This window comes from Dreissena polymorpha, chromosome 9 (assembly GCF_020536995.1).
Source record: "Dreissena polymorpha isolate Duluth1 chromosome 9, UMN_Dpol_1.0, whole genome shotgun sequence".
Lineage (NCBI taxonomy): Eukaryota > Metazoa > Mollusca > Bivalvia > Myida > Dreissenidae > Dreissena > Dreissena polymorpha.
In genome coordinates, this window is record NC_068363.1 from 84,466,722 (window position 1) to 84,484,367 (window position 17,646).

At 48.8% G+C, this 17,646-nt stretch overlaps 1 protein-coding gene across 19 annotated transcripts in view; it reads right to left on the reverse strand.

The window, feature by feature from the left end:
• Positions 1-17,646, reverse strand: part of LOC127845741 (DNA repair-scaffolding protein-like) — a 590,230-nt gene that overhangs the window by 344,009 nt on the left and 228,575 nt on the right. For all 19 annotated transcript variants that reach the window (XR_008033366.1, XR_008033356.1, XR_008033363.1 and 16 more), the window contains exon 10: positions 14,984-15,048. Coding sequence is in view for 1 of the 19 variants with exons in the window: in XM_052376853.1 (XP_052232813.1) it covers positions 14,984-15,048 (65 nt within the window). In the remaining 18 variants the exon portion in view is untranslated. The remainder of the gene's footprint in view (positions 1-14,983; positions 15,049-17,646) is intronic.

Here is a 17,646-nt window from a genome sequence, read left to right on the forward strand (position 1 = left end):
TGTGCGTAGCATGTCTCTCCAGAAAACTGGGCTCAATGCATGTGCGTAGCGTGTCTCTCCAAACTGGGCTCAATGCATGTGTGTAGCGTGTCTCTCCCGAAAACTGGGCTCAATGCATGTGCGTAGCGTGTCTCTCCAGAAAACTGGGCTCAATGCATGTGCGTAGCGTGTCTCTCCAAACTGGGCTCAATGCATGTGCGTAGCGTGTCTCTCCAAACTGGGCTCAATGCATGTGCGTAGCGTGTCTCTCCAGAAAAACTGGGCTCAATGCATGTGTGTAGCGTGTCTCTCCAGAAAACTGGGCTCAATGCATGTGCGTAGCGTGTCTCTTCCAAACTGGCTCAATGCATTTGCGTAGCGTTTCCTCTCCAGAAAACTGGCGCAATGCATGTGCGTAGCGTGTCTCTCCAGAAAAACTGGGCTCAATGCATGTGCGTAGCGTGTCCTCTCCAGAAAAAGAAACTGGGCTCAATGCATGTGCGTAGCGTGTCTCTCCAGAAAACTGGGCTCAATGCATGTGCGTAGCGTGTCTCTCCAAACTGGGCTCAATGCATGTGCGTAGCATGTCTCTCCAAACTGGGCTCAATGCATGTGCGTAGCGTGTCTCTCCAGATACTGGGCTCAATGCATGTGCGTAGCGTGTCTATAAACTGGGCTCAATGCATGTGCGTAGCGTGTCTCTCCAAACTACGCTCAATGCATGGGCATAGCGTGTCTCTCCAGAAAACTGGGCTCAGTGCATGTGCGTAGCGTGTCTCTTCAAACTGGGCTCAATGCATGTGCGTAGCGTGTCTCTCCAGATACTGGGCTCAATGCATGTGCGTAGCGTGTCTCTCTAAACTGGGCTCAATGCATGTGCGTAGCGTGTCTCTCCCGAAAACTGGGCTCAATGCATGTGCGTAGCGTGTCTCTCCAGAAAACTGGGCTCAATGCATGTGCATAGCGTGTCTCTCCAAACTGGGCTCAATGCACGTGCGTAGCGTGTCTCTCCAAACTGGGCTCAATGCATGTGCGTAGCGTGTCTCTCCAGAAAACTGGGCTCTATGCATGTGTGTAGCGTGTCTCTCCAGAAAACTGGGCTCAATGCATGTGCGTAGCGTGTCTCTCCAAACTGGGCTCAATGCATGTGCGTAGCGTGTCTCTCCAGAAAACTGGGCTCAATGCATGTGCGTAGCGTGTCTCTCCAGAAAACTGGGCTCAATGCATGTGCGTAGCGTGTCTCTCCAGAAAACTGGGCTCAATGCTTGTGCGTAGCGTGTCTCTCCAAACTGGGCTCAATGCATGTGCGTAGCGTGTCTCTCCAAACTGGGCTCAATGCATGTGCGTAGCATGTCTCTCCAAACTGGGCTCAATGCATGTGCGTAGCGTGTCTCTCCAAACTGGGCTCAATGCATGTGTGTAGCGTGTCTCTCCAGAAAACTGGGCTCAATGCATGTGCGTAGCATGTCTCTCCAGAAAACTGGGCTCAATGCATGTGCGTAGCGTGTCTCTCCAAACTGGGCTCAATGCATGTGTGTAGCGTGTCTCTCCAGAAAACTGGGCTCAATGCATGTGTGTAGCGTGTCTCTCCAGAAAACTGGACTTAATGCACGTGCGTAGCGTGTCTCTCCAAACTGGGCTCAATGCATGTGTGTAGTGTGTCTCTCCAAACTGGGCTCAATGCATGTGCGTAGCGTGTCTCTCCAAACTGGGCTCAATGCATGTGCGTAGCATGTCTCTCCAGAAAACTGGGCTCAATGCATGTGTGTAGCGTGTCTCTCCAGAAAACTGGACTCAATGCATGTGCGTAGCGTGTCTCTCCAAACTGGGCTCAATGCATGTGCGTAGCGTGTCTCTCCAAACTGGGCTCAATGCATGTGTGTAGCGTGTCTCTCCAGAAAACTAGGCTCAATGCATGTGCGTAGCGTGTCTCTCCAGAAAACTGGGCTCAATGCATGTGCGTAGCGTGTCTCTCCAAACTGGGCTCAATGCATGTGTGTAGCGTGTCTCTCCAGAAAACTGGGCTCAATGCATGTGTGTAGCGTGTCTCTCCAGAAAACTGGACTCAATGCATGTGCGTAGCGTGTCTCTCCAAACTGGGCTCAATGCATGTGTGTAGTGTGTCTCTCCAAACTGGGCTCAATGCATGTGCGTAGCGTGTCTCTCCAAACTGGGCTCAATGCATGTGCGTAGCATGTCTCTCCAAACTGGGCTCAATGCATGTGCGTAGCATGTCTCTCCAAACTGGACTCAATGCATGTGTGTAGCGTGTCTCTCCAAACTGGGCTCAATGCATGTGTGTAGTGTGTCTCTCCAAACTGGGCTCAATGCATGTGCGTAGCATGTCTCTCCAGAAAACTGGTCTCAATGCATGTGCGTAGCGTGTCTCTCCAGAAAACTGGGCTCAATGCATGTGTGTAGTGTGTCTCTCCAAACTGGGCTCAATGCATGTGCGTAGCATGTCTCTCCAGAAAACTGGGCTCAATGCATGTGCGTAGCGTGTCTCTCCAGAAAACTGGGCTCAATGCATGTGCGTAGCATGTCTCTCCAAACTGGGATCAATGCATGTGCGTAGCATGTCTCTCCAGAAAACTGGTCTCAGTGCATGTGCGTAGCGTGTCTCTCCAGAAAACTGGGCTCAATGCATGTGCGTAGCATGTCTCTCCAAACTGGGCTCAATGCATGTGCGTAGCATGTCTCTCCAAACTGGGCTCAATGCATGTGCGTAGCGTGTCTCTCCAGAAAACTGGTCTCAATGCATGTGCGTAGCGTGTCTCTTCAAACTGGGCTCAATGCATGTGCGTAGCGTGTCTCTCCATACTGGGCTCAATGCATGTGCGTAGCATGTCTCTCCAAACTGGGCTCAATGCATGTGCGTAGCGTGTCTCTCCAGAAAACTGGTCTCAATGCATGTGCGTAGCATGTCACTCCAAACTGGGCTCATTGCATGTGCGTAGCATGTCTCTCCAGAAAACTGGTCTCAATGCATGTGCGTAGCGTGTCTCTCCAAACTGGGCTCAATGCATGTGCGTAGCGTGTCTCTCCAAACTGGGCTCAATGCATGTGCGTAGCATGTCTCTCCAGAAAACTGGTCTCAATGCATGTGCGTAGCGTGTCTCTCCAGAAAACTGGTCTCAATGCATGTGCGTAGCGTGTCTCTCCAGAAAACTGGGCTCAATGCATGTGCGTAGCGTGTCTCTCCAGAAAACTGGTCTCAATGCATGTGCGTAGCGTGTCTCTCCAAACTGGGCTCAATGCATGTGCGTAGCGTGTCTCTCCAAACTGGGCTCAATGCATGTGCGTAGCGTGTCTCTCCAAACTGGGCTCAATGCATGTGCGTAGCGTGTCTCTCCAGAAAACTGGTCTCAATGCATGTGCGTAGCATGTCACTCCAAACTGGGCTCAATGCATGTGCGTAGCATGTCTCTCCAGAAAACTGGTCTCAATGCATGTGCGTAGCGTGTCTCTCCAAACTGGGCTCAATGCATGTGCGTAGCGTGTCTCTCCAAACTGGGCTCAATGCATGTGCGTAGCATGTCTCTCCAGAAAACTGGTCTCAATGCATGTGCGTAGCGTGTCTCTCCAGAAAACTGGGCTCAATGCATGTGCGTAGCGTGTCTCTCCCGAAAACTGGGCTCAATGCATGTGCGTAGCGTGTCTCTCCAGAAAACTGGGCTCAATGCATGTGCATAGCGTGTCTCTCCAAACTGGGCTCAATGCACGTGCGTAGCGTGTCTCTCCAAACTGGGCTCAATGCATGTGCGTAGCGTGTCTCTCCAGAAAACTGGGCTCTATGCATGTGTGTAGCGTGTCTCTCCAGAAAACTGGGCTCAATGCATGTGCGTAGCGTGTCTCTCCAAACTGGGCTCAATGCATGTGCGTAGCGTGTCTCTCCAGAAAACTGGGCTCAATGCATGTGCGTAGCGTGTCTCTCCAGAAAACTGGGCTCAATGCATGTGCGTAGCGTGTCTCTCCAGAAAACTGGGCTCAATGCTTGTGCGTAGCGTGTCTCTCCAAACTGGGCTCAATGCATGTGCGTAGCGTGTCTCTCCAAACTGGGCACAATGCATGTGCGTAGCATGTCTCTCCAAACTGGGCTCAATGCATGTGCGTAGCGTGTCTCTCCAAACTGGGCTCAATGCATGTGTGTAGCGTGTCTCTCCAGAAAACTGGGCTCAATGCATGTGCGTAGCATGTCTCTCCAGAAAACTGGGCTCAATGCATGTGCGTAGCGTGTCTCTCCAAACTGGGCTCAATGCATGTGTGTAGCGTGTCTCTCCAGAAAACTGGGCTCAATGCATGTGTGTAGCGTGTCTCTCCAGAAAACTGGACTCAATGCATGTGCGTAGCGTGTCTCTCCAAACTGGGCTCAATGCATGTGTGTAGTGTGTCTCTCCAAACTGGGCTCAATGCATGTGCGTAGCGTGTCTCTCCAAACTGGGCTCAATGCATGTGCGTAGCATGTCTCTCCAGAAAACTGGGCTCAATGCATGTGTGTAGCGTGTCTCTCCAGAAAACTGGACTCAATGCATGTGCGTAGCGTGTCTCTCCAAACTGGGCTCAATGCATGTGCGTAGCGTGTCTCTCCAAACTGGGCTCAATGCATGTGTGTAGCGTGTCTCTCCAGAAAACTAGGCTCAATGCATGTGCGTAGCGTGTCTCTCCAGAAAACTGGGCTCAATGCATGTGCGTAGCGTGTCTCTCCAAACTGGGCTCAATGCATGTGTGTAGCGTGTCTCTCCAGAAAACTGGGCTCAATGCATGTGTGTAGCGTGTCTCTCCAGAAAACTGGACTCAATGCATGTGCGTAGCGTGTCTCTCCAAACTGGGCTCAATGCATGTGTGTAGTGTGTCTCTCCAAACTGGGCTCAATGCATGTGCGTAGCGTGTCTCTCCAAACTGGGCTCAATGCATGTGCGTAGCATGTCTCTCCAAACTGGGCTCAATGCATGTGCGTAGCATGTCTCTCCAAACTGGACTCAATGCATGTGCGTAGCGTGTCTCTCCAAACTGGGCTCAATGCATGTGTGTAGTGTGTCTCTCCAAACTGGGCTCAATGCATGTGCGTAGCATGTCTCTCCAGAAAACTGGTCTCAATGCATGTGCGTAGCGTGTCTCTCCAGAAAACTGGGCTCAATGCATGTGTGTAGTGTGTCTCTCCAAACTGGGCTCAATGCATGTGCGTAGCATGTCTCTCCAGAAAACTGGGCTCAATGCATGTGCGTAGCGTGTCTCTCCAGAAAACTGGGCTCAATGCATGTGCGTAGCATGTCTCTCCAAACTGGGATCAATGCATGTGCGTAGCATGTCTCTCCAGAAAACTGGTCTCAGTGCATGTGCGTAGCGTGTCTCTCCAGAAAACTGGGCTCAATGCATGTGCGTAGCGTGTCTCTCCAGAAAACTGGGCTCAATGCATGTGCGTAGCATGTCTCTCCAAACTGGGCTCAATGCATGTGCGTAGCATGTCTCTCCAAACTGGGCTCAATGCATGTGCGTAGCGTGTCTCTCCAGAAAACTGGTCTCAATGCATGTGCGTAGCGTGTCTCTTCAAACTGGGCTCAATGCATGTGCGTAGCGTGTCTCTCCATACTGGGCTCAATGCATGTGCGTAGCATGTCTCTCCAAACTGGGCTCAATGCATGTGCGTAGCGTGTCTCTCCAGAAAACTGATCTCAATGCATGTGCGTAGCATGTCACTCCAAACTGGGCTCAATGCATGTGCGTAGCATGTCTCTCCAGAAAACTGGTCTCAATGCATGTGCGTAGCGTGTCTCTCCAAACTGGGCTCAATGCATGTGCGTAGCGTGTCTCTCCAAACTGGGCTCAATGCATGTGCGTAGCATGTCTCTCCAGAAAACTGGTCTCAATGCATGTGCGTAGCGTGTCTCTCCAGAAAACTGGTCTCAATGCATGTGCGTAGCGTGTCTCTCCAGAAAACTGGGCTCAATGCATGTGCGTAGCGTGTCTCTCCAGAAAACTGGTCTCAATGCATGTGCGTAGCGTGTCTCTCCAAACTGGGCTCAATGCATGTGCGTAGCGTGTCTCTCCAAACTGGGCTCAATGCATGTGCGTAGCATGTCTCCCCAAACTGGGCTCAATGCATGTGCGTAGCGTGTCTCTCCAGAAAACTGGTCTCAATGCATGTGCGTAGCATGTCACTCCAAACTGGGCTCAATGCATGTGCGTAGCATGTCTCTCCAGAAAACTGGGCTCAATGCATGTGCGTAGCGTGTCTCTCCAGAAAACTTGGCTCAATGCATGTGCGTAGCGTGTCTCTCCAGAAAACTGGGCTCAATGCATGTGCGTAGCGTGTCTCTCCAAACTGGGCTCAATGCATGTGCGTAGCGTGTCTCTCCAGAAAACTGGGCTCAATGCATGTGCGTAGCGTGTCTTTCCAAACTGGGCTCAATGCATGTGTGTAGCGTGTCTCTCCAGAAAACTGGGCTCAATGCATGTGCGTAGCATGTCTCTCCAGAAAACTGGTCTCAATGCATGTGCGTAGCGTGTCTCTCCAGAAAACTGGGCTCAATGCATGTGTGTAGCGTGTCTCTCCAAACTGGGCTCAATGCATGTGCGTAGCATGTCTCTCCAAACTGGGCTCAATGCATGTGTGTAGCGTGTCTCTCCAGAAAACTGGGCTCAATGCATGTGCGTAGCGTGTCTCTCCAAACTGGGCTCAATGCATGTGCGTAGCGTGTCTCTCCAAACTGGGCTCAATGCATGTCTCTCCAAACTGGGCTCAATGCATGTGCGTAGCGTGTCTCTCCAGAAAACTGGGCTCAATGCATGTGCGCAGCATGTCTCTCCAAACTGGGCTCAATGCATGTGCGTAGCATGTCTCTCCAAACTGGTCTCAATGCATGTGCGTAGCGTGTCTCTCCAAACTGCTCTCAATGCATGTGCGTAGCATGTCTCTCCAAACTGGGCTCAGTGCATGTGCTTAGCGTGTCTCTTCAAACTGGGCTCAATGCATGTGCGTAGCGTGTCTCTCCAAACTGGTCTCAATGCATGTGCGTAGCGTGTCTCTCCAAACTGGTCTCAATGCATGTGCGTAGCATGTCTCTCCAAACTGGGCTCAGTGCATGTGTGTAGTGTGTCTCTCCAGAAAACTGGGCTCAATGCATGTGCGTAGCGCGTCTCTCCAGAAAACTGGGCTCAATGCATGTGCGTAGCGTGTCTCTCCAAACTGGGCTCAATGCATGTGTGTAGCGTGTCTCTCCAGAAAACTGGGCTCAATGCATGTGCGTAGCGTGTCTCTCCAGAAAACTGGGCTCAATGCATGTGCGTAGCGTGTCTCTCCAAACTGGGCTCAATGCATGTGCGTAGCATGTCTCTCCAGAAAACTGGTCTCAGTGCATGTGCGTAGAGTGTCTCTCCAGAAAACTGGACTCAATGCATGTGTGTAGCGTGTCTCTCCAAACTGGGCTCAATGCATGTGCGTAGCGTGTCTCTCCAAACTGGTCTCAGTGCATGTGCGTAGCGTGTCTCTCCAGAAAACTGGGCTCAATGCATGTGCGTAGCGTGTCTCTCCAAAAAACTGGGCTCAATGCATGTGCGTAGCGTGTCTCTCCAAACTGGGCTCAATGCATGTGCGTAGCATGTCTCTCCAAACTGGGCTCAATGCATGTAAGTAGCATGTCTCTCCAGAAAACTGGTCTCAATGCATGTGCGTAGCGTGTCTCTCCAGAAAACTGGGCTCAATGCATGTGTGTAGTGTGTCTCTCCAAACTGGGCTCAATGCATGTGCGTAGCGTGTCTCTCCAGAAAACTGGGCTCAATGCATGTGTGTAGCGAGTCTCTCCAGAAAACTGGGCTCAATGCATGTGCGTAGCGTCTCTCTCTAAACTGGGCTCAATGCATGTGTGTAGCGTGTCTCTCCAGAAAACTGGGCTCAATGCATGTGCGTAGCATGTCTCTCCAGAAAACTGGTCTCAATGCATGTGCGTAGCGTGTCTCTCCAAACTGGGCTCAATGCATGTGCGTAGCGTGTCTCTCCAAACTGGGCTCAATGCATGTGCGTAGCGTGTCTCTCCAGAAATCTGGGCTCAATGCATGTGTGTAGCATGTCTCTCCAAACTGGGCTCAATGCATGTGCGTAGCGTGTCTCTCCAAACTGGTCTCAATGCATGTGCGTAGCGTGTCTCTCCAGAAAACTGGGCTCAATGCATGTGCGTAGCATGTCTCTCCAAACTGGGCTCAATGCATGTGCGTAGCGTGTCTCTCCAGAAAACTGGTCTCAATGCATGTGCGTAGCGTGTCTCTCCAAACTGGGCTCAATGCATGTTCGTAGCGTGTCTCTCCAAACTGGGCTCAATGCATGTGCATAGCGTGTCTCTCCAGAAAACTGGGCTCAATGCATGTGTGTAGCGTGTCTCTCCAAACTGGGCTCAATGCATGTGCGTAGCATGTCTCTCCAAACTGGGCTCAATGCATGTGTGTAGCGTGTCTCTCCAGAAAACTGGGCTCAATGCATGTGCGTAGCGTGTCTCTCCAGAAAACTGGGCTCAATGCATGTGCGTAGCGTGTCTCTCCAAACTGGGCTCAATGCATGTGCCTAGCATGTCTCTCCAAACTGGGCTCAATGCATGTGCGTAGCGTGTCTCTCCAGAAAACTGGGCTCAATGCATGTGCGCAGCATGTCTCTCCAAACTGGTCTCAATGCATGTGCGTAGCGTGTCTCTCCAAACTGGTCTCAATGCATGTGCGTAGCATGTCTCTCCAAACTGGGCTCAGTGCATGTGCGTAGCATGTCTCTTCAAACTGGGCTCAATGCATGTGCGTAGCGTGTCTCTCCAAACTGGTCTCAATGCATGTGCGTAGCGTGTCTCTCCAAACTGGTCTCAATGCATGTGCGTAGCATGTCTCTCCAAACTGGGCTCAGTGCATGTGTGTAGTGTGTCTCTCCAGAAAACTGGGCTCAATGCATGTGCATAGCGTGTCTCTCCAGAAAACTGGGCTCAATGCATGTGCGTAGCGTGTCTCTCCAAACTGGGCTCAATGCATGTGCGTAGCGTGTCTCTCCAAACTGGGCTCATTGCATGTGCGTAGCATGTCTCTCCAGAAAACTGGGCTCAATGCATGTGCGTAGCGTTTCTCTCCAGAAAACTGGGCTCAATGCATGTGTGTAGCGTGTCTCTCCAGAAAACTGGGCTCAATGCATGTGCGTAGCGTGTCTCTCCAGAAAACTGGGCTCAATGCATGTGCGTAGCGTGTCTCTCCAGAAAACTGGGCTCAATGCATGTGCGTAGCGTGTCTCTTCAAACTGGGCTCAATGCATGTGTGTAGCGTGTCTCTCCAGAAAACTGGGCTCAATGCATGTGCGTAGCGTGTCTCTTCAAACTGGGCTTAATGCATGTGTGTAGCGTGTCTCTCCAGAAAACTGGGCTCAATGCATGTGTGTAGCATGTCTCTCCAAACTGGGCTCAATGCATGTGCGTAGCATGTCACTCCAAACTGGGCTCAATGCATGTGCGTAGCGTGTCTCTTCAAACTGGGCTCAATGCATGTGCGTAGCATGTCTCTCCAGAAAACAGGGCTCAATGCATGTGCGTAGCGTGTCTCTCCAAACTGGGCTCAATGCATGTGCGAAGCGTGTCTCTCCAGAAAACTGGGCTCAATGCATGTGCGTAGCGTGTCTCTCCAGAAAACTGGGCTCAATGCATGTGTGTAGTGTGTCTCTCCAAACTGGGCTCAATGCATGTGCGTAGCGTGTCTCTCCAAACTGGTCTCAATGCATGTGCGTAGCGTGTCTCTCCAAACTGGTCTCAATGCATGTGCGTAGCATGTCTCTCCAAACTGGGCTCAGTGCATGTGTGTAGTGTGTCTCTCCAGAAAACTGGGCTCAATGCATGTGCGTAGCGTGTCTCTCCAGAAAACTGGGCTCAATGCATGTGCGTAGCGTGTCTCTCCAAACTGGGCTCAATGCATGTGCGTAGCGTGTCTCTCCAAACTGGGCTCATTGCATGTGCGTAGCATGTCTCTCCAGAAAACTGGGCTCAATGCATGTGCGTAGCGTTTCTCTCCAGAAAACTGGGCTCAATGCATGTGTGTAGCGTGTCTCTCCAGAAAACTGGGCTCAATGCATGTGCGTAGCGTGTCTCTCCAGAAAACTGGGCTCAATGCATGTGCGTAGCGTGTCTCTCCAGAAAACTGGGCTCAATGCATGTGCGTAGCGTGTCTCTTCAAACTGGGCTCAATGCATGTGTGTAGCGTGTCTCTCCAGAAAACTGGGCTCAATGCATGTGCGTAGCGTGTCTCTTCAAACTGGGCTTAATGCATGTGTGTAGCGTGTCTCTCCAGAAAACTGGGCTCAATGCATGTGTGTAGCATGTCTCTCCAAACTGGGCTCAATGCATATGCGTAGCATGTCACTCCAAACTGGGCTCAATGCATGTGTGTAGCGTGTCTCTTCAAACTGGGCTCAATGCATGTGCGTAGCATGTCTCTCCAGAAAACAGGTCTCAATGCATGTGCGTAGCGTGTCTCTCCAAACTGGGCTCAATGCATGTGCGAAGCGTGTCTCTCCAGAAAACTGGGCTCAATGCATGTGCGTAGCGTGTCTCTCCAGAAAACTGGGCTCAATGCATGTGTGTAGTGTGTCTCTCCAAACTGGGCTCAATGCATGTGCGTAGCATGTCTCTCCAGAAAACTGGGCTCAAAGCATGTGCGTAGCATGTCTCTCCAGAAAACTGGGCTCAATGCATGTGTGTAGTGTGTCTCTCCAAACTGGGCTCAATGCATGTGCGTAGCGTGTCTCTCCAAACTGGTCTCAATGCATGTGCGTAGCGTCTCTCCAAACTGGTCTCAATGCATGTGCGTAGCATGTCTCTCCAAACTGGGCTCAGTGCATGTGTGTAGTGTGTCTCTCCAGAAAACTGGGCTCAATGCATGTGCGTAGCGTGTCTCTCCAGAAAACTGGGCTCAATGCATGTGCGTAGCGTGTCTCTCCAAACTGGGCTCAATGCATGTGCGTAGCGTGTCTCTCCAAACTGGGCTCATTGCATGTGCGTAGCATGTCTCTCCAGAAAACTGGGCTCAATGCATGTGCGTAGCGTTTCTCTCCAGAAAACTGGGCTCAATGCATGTGCGTAGCGTGTCTCTCCAAACTGGTCTCAATGCATGTGCGTAGCATGTCTCTCCAAACTGGGCTCAGTGCATGTGTGTAGTGTGTCTCTCCAGAAAACTGGGCTCAATGCATGTGCGTAGCGTGTCTCTCCAGAAAACTGGGCTCAATGCATGTGCGTAGCGTGTCTCTCCAAACTGGGCTCAATGCATGTGCGTAGCGTGTCTCTCCAAACTGGGCTCATTGCATGTGCGTAGCATGTCTCTCCAGAAAACTGGGCTCAATGCATGTGCGTAGCGTTTCTCTCCAGAAAACTGGGCTCAATGCATGTGTGTAGCGTGTCTCTCCAGAAAACTGGGCTCAATGCATGTGCGTAGCGTGTCTCTCCAGAAAAATGGGCTCAATGCATGTGCGTAGCGTGTCTCTCCAGAAAACTGGGCTCAATGCATGTGCGTAGCGTGTCTCTTCAAACTGGGCTCAATGCATGTGTGTAGCGTGTCTCTCCAGAAAACTGGGCTCAATGCATGTGCGTAGCGTGTCTCTTCAAACTGGGCTTAATGCATGTGTGTAGCGTGTCTCTCCAGAAAACTGGGCTCAATGCATGTGTGTAGCATGTCTCTCCAAACTGGGCTCAATGCATATGCGTAGCATGTCACTCCAAACTGGGCTCAATGCATGTGCGTAGCGTGTCTCTTCAAACTGGGCTCAATGCATGTGCGTAGCATGTCTCTCCAGAAAACAGGGCTCAATGCATGTGCGTAGCGTGTCTCTCCAAACTGGGCTCAATGCATGTGCGAAGCGTGTCTCTCCAGAAAACTGGGCTCAATGCATGTGCGTAGCGTGTCTCTCCAGAAAACTGGGCTCAATGCATGTGTGTAGTGTGTCTCTCCAAACTGGGCTCAATGCATGTGCGTAGCGTGTCTCTCCAAACTGGTCTCAATGCATGTGCGTAGCGTGTCTCTCCAAACTGGTCTCAATGCATGTGCGTAGCATGTCTCTCCAAACTGGGCTCAGTGCATGTGTGTAGTGTGTCTCTCCAGAAAACTGGGCTCAATGCATGTGCGTAGCGTGTCTCTCCAGAAAACTGGGCTCAATGCATGTGCGTAGCGTGTCTCTCCAAACTGGTCTCAATGCATGTGCGTAGCATGTCTCTCCAAACTGGGCTCAGTGCATGTGTGTAGTGTGTCTCTCCAGAAAACTGGGCTCAATGCATGTGCGTAGCGTGTCTCTCCAGAAAACTGGGCTCAATGCATGTGCGTAGCGTGTCTCTCCAAACTGGGCTCAATGCATGTGCGTAGCGTGTCTCTCCAAACTGGGCTCATTGCATGTGTGTAGCATGTCTCTCCAGAAAACTGGGCTCAATGCATGTGCGTAGCGTTTCTCTCCAGAAAACTGGGCTCAATGCATGTGTGTAGCGTGTCTCTCCAGAAAACTGGGCTCAATGCATGTGCGTAGCGTGTCTCTCCAGAAAACTGGGCTCAATGCATGTGCGTAGCGTGTCTCTCCAGAAAACTGGGCTCAATGCATGTGCGTAGCGTGTCTCTTCAAACTGGGCTCAATGCATGTGTGTAGCGTGTCTCTCCAGAAAACTGGGCTCAATGCATGTGCGTAGCGTGTCTCTTCAAACTGGGCTTAATGCATGTGTGTAGCGTGTCTCTCCAGAAAACTGGGCTCAATGCATGTGTGTAGCATGTCTCTCCAAACTGGGCTCAATGCATATGCGTAGCATGTCACTCCAAACTGGGCTCAATGCATGTGCGTAGCGTGTCTCTTCAAACTGGGCTCAATGCATGTGCGTAGCATGTCTCTCCAGAAAACAGGGCTCAATGCATGTGCGTAGCGTGTCTCTCCAAACTGGGCTCAATGCATGTGCGAAGCGTGTCTCTCCAGAAAACTGGGCTCAATGCATGTGCGTAGCGTGTCTCTCCAGAAAACTGGGCTCAATGCATGTGTGTAGTGTGTCTCTCCAAACTGGGCTCAATGCATGTGCGTAGCATGTCTCTCCAGAAAACTGGGCTCAATGCATGTGCGTAGCGTGTCTCTCCAGAAAACTGGGCTCAATGCATGTGTGTAGCGTGTCTCTCCAAACTGGGCTCAATGCATGTGCGTAGCGTGTCTCTCCAAACTGGGCTCAATGCATGTGCGTAGCATGTCTCTCCAAACTGAGCTCAATGCATGTGCGTAGCGTGTCTCTCCAAACTGGGCTCAATGCATGTGCATAGCATGTCTCTCCAAACTGGGCTCAATGCATGTGTGTAGCGTGTCTCTCCAGAAAACTGGGCTCAATGCATGTGCGTAGCGTGTCTCTCCAGAAAACTGGGCTCAATGCATGTGCGTAGCGTGTCTCTCCAAACTGGGCTCAATGCATGTGCGTAGCATGTCTCTCCAAACTGGGCTCAATGCATGTGCGTAGCATGTCTCTCCAAACTGGGCTCAATGCATGTGCGTAGCTTGTCACTCCAAACTGGGCTCAATGCATGTGCGTAGCATGTCTCTCCAAACTGGGCTCAATGCATGTGCGTAGCGTGTCTCTCCAAACTGGGCTCAATGCATGTGCGTAGCATGTCTCTCCAAACTGGGCTCAATGCATGTGCGTAGCGTGTCTCTTCAAACTGGGCTCAATGCATGTGCGTAGCGTGTCTCTCCAGAAAACTGGGCTCAATGCATGTGTGTAGCGTGTCTCTCCAGATACTGGGCTCAATGCATGTGTGTAGCGTGTCTCTTCAAACTGGGCTCAATGCATGTGCGTAGCATGTCTCTTCAAACTGGGCTCAATGCATGTGTGTAGCATGTCTCTCCAGAAAACTGGGCTCAATGCATGTGCGTAGCGTGTCTCTCCAAACTGGGCTCAATGCATGTGCGTAGGTTGTCACTCCAAACTGGGCTCAATGCATGTGCGTAGCGTGTCTCTCCAGAAAACTGGGCTCAATGCATGTGCGTAGCGTGTATCTCCAGAAAACTGGGCTCAATGCATGTGTGTAGCGTGTCTCTCCAAACTGGGCTTAATGCATGTGCGTAGCATGTCTCTCCAAACTGGGCTCAATGCATGTGCGTAGCGTGTCTCTCCAGAAAACTGGGCTCAATGCATGTGCGTAGCGTGTCTCTCCAGAAAACTGGGCTCAATGCATGTGCGTAGCGTGTCTCTCCAAACTGGGCTCAATGCATGTGCGTAGCGTGTCTCTCCAAACTGGGCTCAATGCATGTGCGTAGCGTGTTTCTCCAGAAAACTGGTCTCAATGCATGTGCGTAGCGTGTCTCTCCAGAAAACTGGGCTCAATGCATGTGTGTAGCGTGTCTCTCCAAACTGGGCTCAATGCATGTGCGTAGCGTGTCTCTCCAAACTGGTCTCAATGCATGTGCGTAGCGTGTCTCTCCAGAAAACTGGGCTCAATGCATGTGCGTAGCGTGTCTCTCCAAACTGGGCTCAATGCATGTGCGTCGCGTGTCTCTCCAAACTGGTCTCAATGCATGTGCGTAGCGTGTCTCTCCAGAAAACTGGGCTCAATGCATGTGCGTAGCTTGTCTCTCCAGAAAAGTGGGCTCAATGCATGTGTGTAGCGTGTCTCTCCAGAAAACTGGGCTCAAAGCATGTGCATAGCATGTCTCTCCAGAAAACTGGGCTCAATGCATGTGCGTAGCGTGTCTCTCCAGATACTGGGCTCAATGCATGTGCATAGCGTGTCTCTCCAGAAAACTGGGCTCAATGCATGTAAGTAGCGTGTCTCTCCAGATTAGGCTGTGCAGTCCACATTTTCAACTTTTATGAAAAAAAATTGTTTAAAGGAAGTCTTATTTAAGTGACAAATCCAGATGAGACAAAGAAAGTCGTCTTGGATTAACCTATGTGGACTGCATAGGCTAATCTCGGATGAAACTTTACCCACATGCATTAAGCCCAGTTTTCAAAGACCAAGGCTGATTTGTCCAATGGTGTCCACTTACCTGCAGATGTCCAGCCACGGCAGGGAACTTGCTGGCCGGACACAGGGACATACTGCGGCACAGTCCTTAATTACAAGAAGGACAAGTACATCACATTTATCTACCTTTGTCTGATATGTTAATCCTGTACCACTCAGGTATGCATATTGACCCATTTGAAGTTCCTTACAAATTTTACTAGAAAAAGCGCGGCAGAGGCTTGGTAATGGGGCCATGCATAGTTGAAATTGACCGTATTGTAATAAGAGATGTCAAGTATCAATTTGAAGTAAATCTGTGTAGAAATGAAGAAGTTAATGTAAAACAAGACTATTGTCAAGCAATATAAGTCCCCTACCGGCTCCACCATTGTCAGAAATTCCAGATTTTTTTTTTCATATTTTTGTTGCCATAGCAACAATTTTTTTAAATTTAGGAACAAAATGAAATGACGTGCATAATGTCCATATTGCCATCTATCCATGTTTGAAGTTTCATGCAAAAATATTAAGAACTTTAAAAGTTATTGCAGGATCCAGAAAACCACCATTTTCAGCAGTATTTCTAGTCTATTTGTTGCCGTAGCAACCAGAATTTTTGACGTCGGAACAAAAAGAAAATGACGTGCATAATGTCCATATTGCCATCTATCAATGTTTCAAGTTACATGAAAAAATATTAAGAACTTTAAAAGTTATCGCAGGATCCAGAAAACCACCATTTTCAGCAGTATGTCTAGTCTATTTGTTGCCATAGCAACCAGAATTTTTTACGTCGGAACGAAATGAAATGACGTGCATAATGTCCATATTGCCATCTATCCATGTTTCAAGTTTCATGAAAAAATATTAAGAACTTTTAAAGTTATCGCAGGATCCAGAAAAACCACCATTTTCAGCAGTATTTCTAGTCTATTTGTTGCAATAGCAACCATAATTTTTGACGTAGGAACGAAATGAAATGACGTGCATAATGTCCATATTGCCATCTATCCATGTTTCAAGTTTCATGAAAAAATATTAAGAACTTTTAAAGTTATCGCAGGATCCAGAAAAGTGTGACGGATGGACGGACGGAGACAAAACCGTAAGTCCCCTCCGGTGAAAGCGGTAGGGGACTAATAACATAAAACAAGAGTGCCAAACTGTCACAAGATACCCCCGTTTTAAGGTTTGGACTACTTGATAACTTTACCATGACCCATATTTGAACTCGACCTACATATCATCTAGACACAACTTCTGACCAAATTCAGCATTCTAGATAAGCTGCGTATCAGCGTAATATACGCATTAGAAATATCAAGATACGCTCAATTTATCATTTCCGTGCGTACATTTAAGCAAGCCAATCTGTACTGACACAAATGCTGTAAATTCTCTGCGTACATCGTAAACAAAATTTATAAAAAGCTGATTGTCTTTCGACAAAATATGAGACTGGTTATCGTAATAATTAGAGCTAATTTGTGCGCTGGATTGAACAAATAGTTGGCCAGTCGGTATGTATACTCTGTATCATCTTGACGCATGATAAATTTAGTATTGATTTTTTTAACAGACAGTCAAGCGCGTATGTGTTTATTAAATTACATGAAGAGGTCAGCATGGCTTCTTCGAAGCCAAAACAAATAATTTCTCAAAGTCAAATTGATTCTTTTTATATGGAAAAAGTTGTATTGAGTAATAAGATTGTACAGCCAATACTGAATGATTTAATTTCCTCTGTTTTCAAATAAAAAAGGACACACTAAAACGCTAATAAAACAACTGTTGAAAGTTGGCAAAAAATTTTCTGAGGCTCACGGTGGTGGACGATAAGGACGAAGTTCGTCTTAAATATTTAATCTGCCAACAATACAAGTTCAAACAAAAGGCCCCAAAGGGCCCTGGGTCGCTCACCTGAGAGACTTAGATGGAAAGAAACAAAGATTAAAACTCTTCAGCAAATATTTTAAGTTATTAGTATGACAAGACTGAATTAAAAAATAAGGTGTTCCAAAGTATTCACAATAGGCCTGTATAGAAAATTACCCCACCCACCCTGGCGGCTATGTTTTTGATACCCAGATTTTTTTTAAATATATATATATATAAGGAAAATGCTTCTTATAAACATATAAGAGAAAACCCATCCCCTGCCCCATCCCCTGGCGGCAATGTTTTTCCACTGATCACAACCATTTTCAAACTCATACGACATATCAATAAAACCAATGTTGATTGGCCAAAAAATGTGACTTTTAGAGTGTTCACATGCTTTTTCAGTATAGAAATATAAGGAAAATGACCCCCTCCCCCCTGGCGGTCATGTTACTGACGGATCAAAACCATTTTTTAACTCAACCATCGTATCCAGGAAACAAGGGTTGTTAACATTGTTTTGTGAAAAGAAAAGGTTTGCTGTTTCGGCAGATATATACATATATGCGCTATCAGTAGTTTTGTGTGTGTGTGATTAAATTTTTTAAAAGAGACATTTTTTACCTGTTGCGACAAAGCTATTATTTTGGAAAAAGTAATATGAGGACAGTAATTTAATAATGAGCATCAGCAAAAGAAAATGGAAGTACATTTTTCAACAAATTGTTGTCCAAATTTGAGATCATGAGATAAGCATCTCAGCATCTTATAGGGGATGACTGTTTACAATCTGTTTAGCAAGAACACTTTTAGATACTGAAA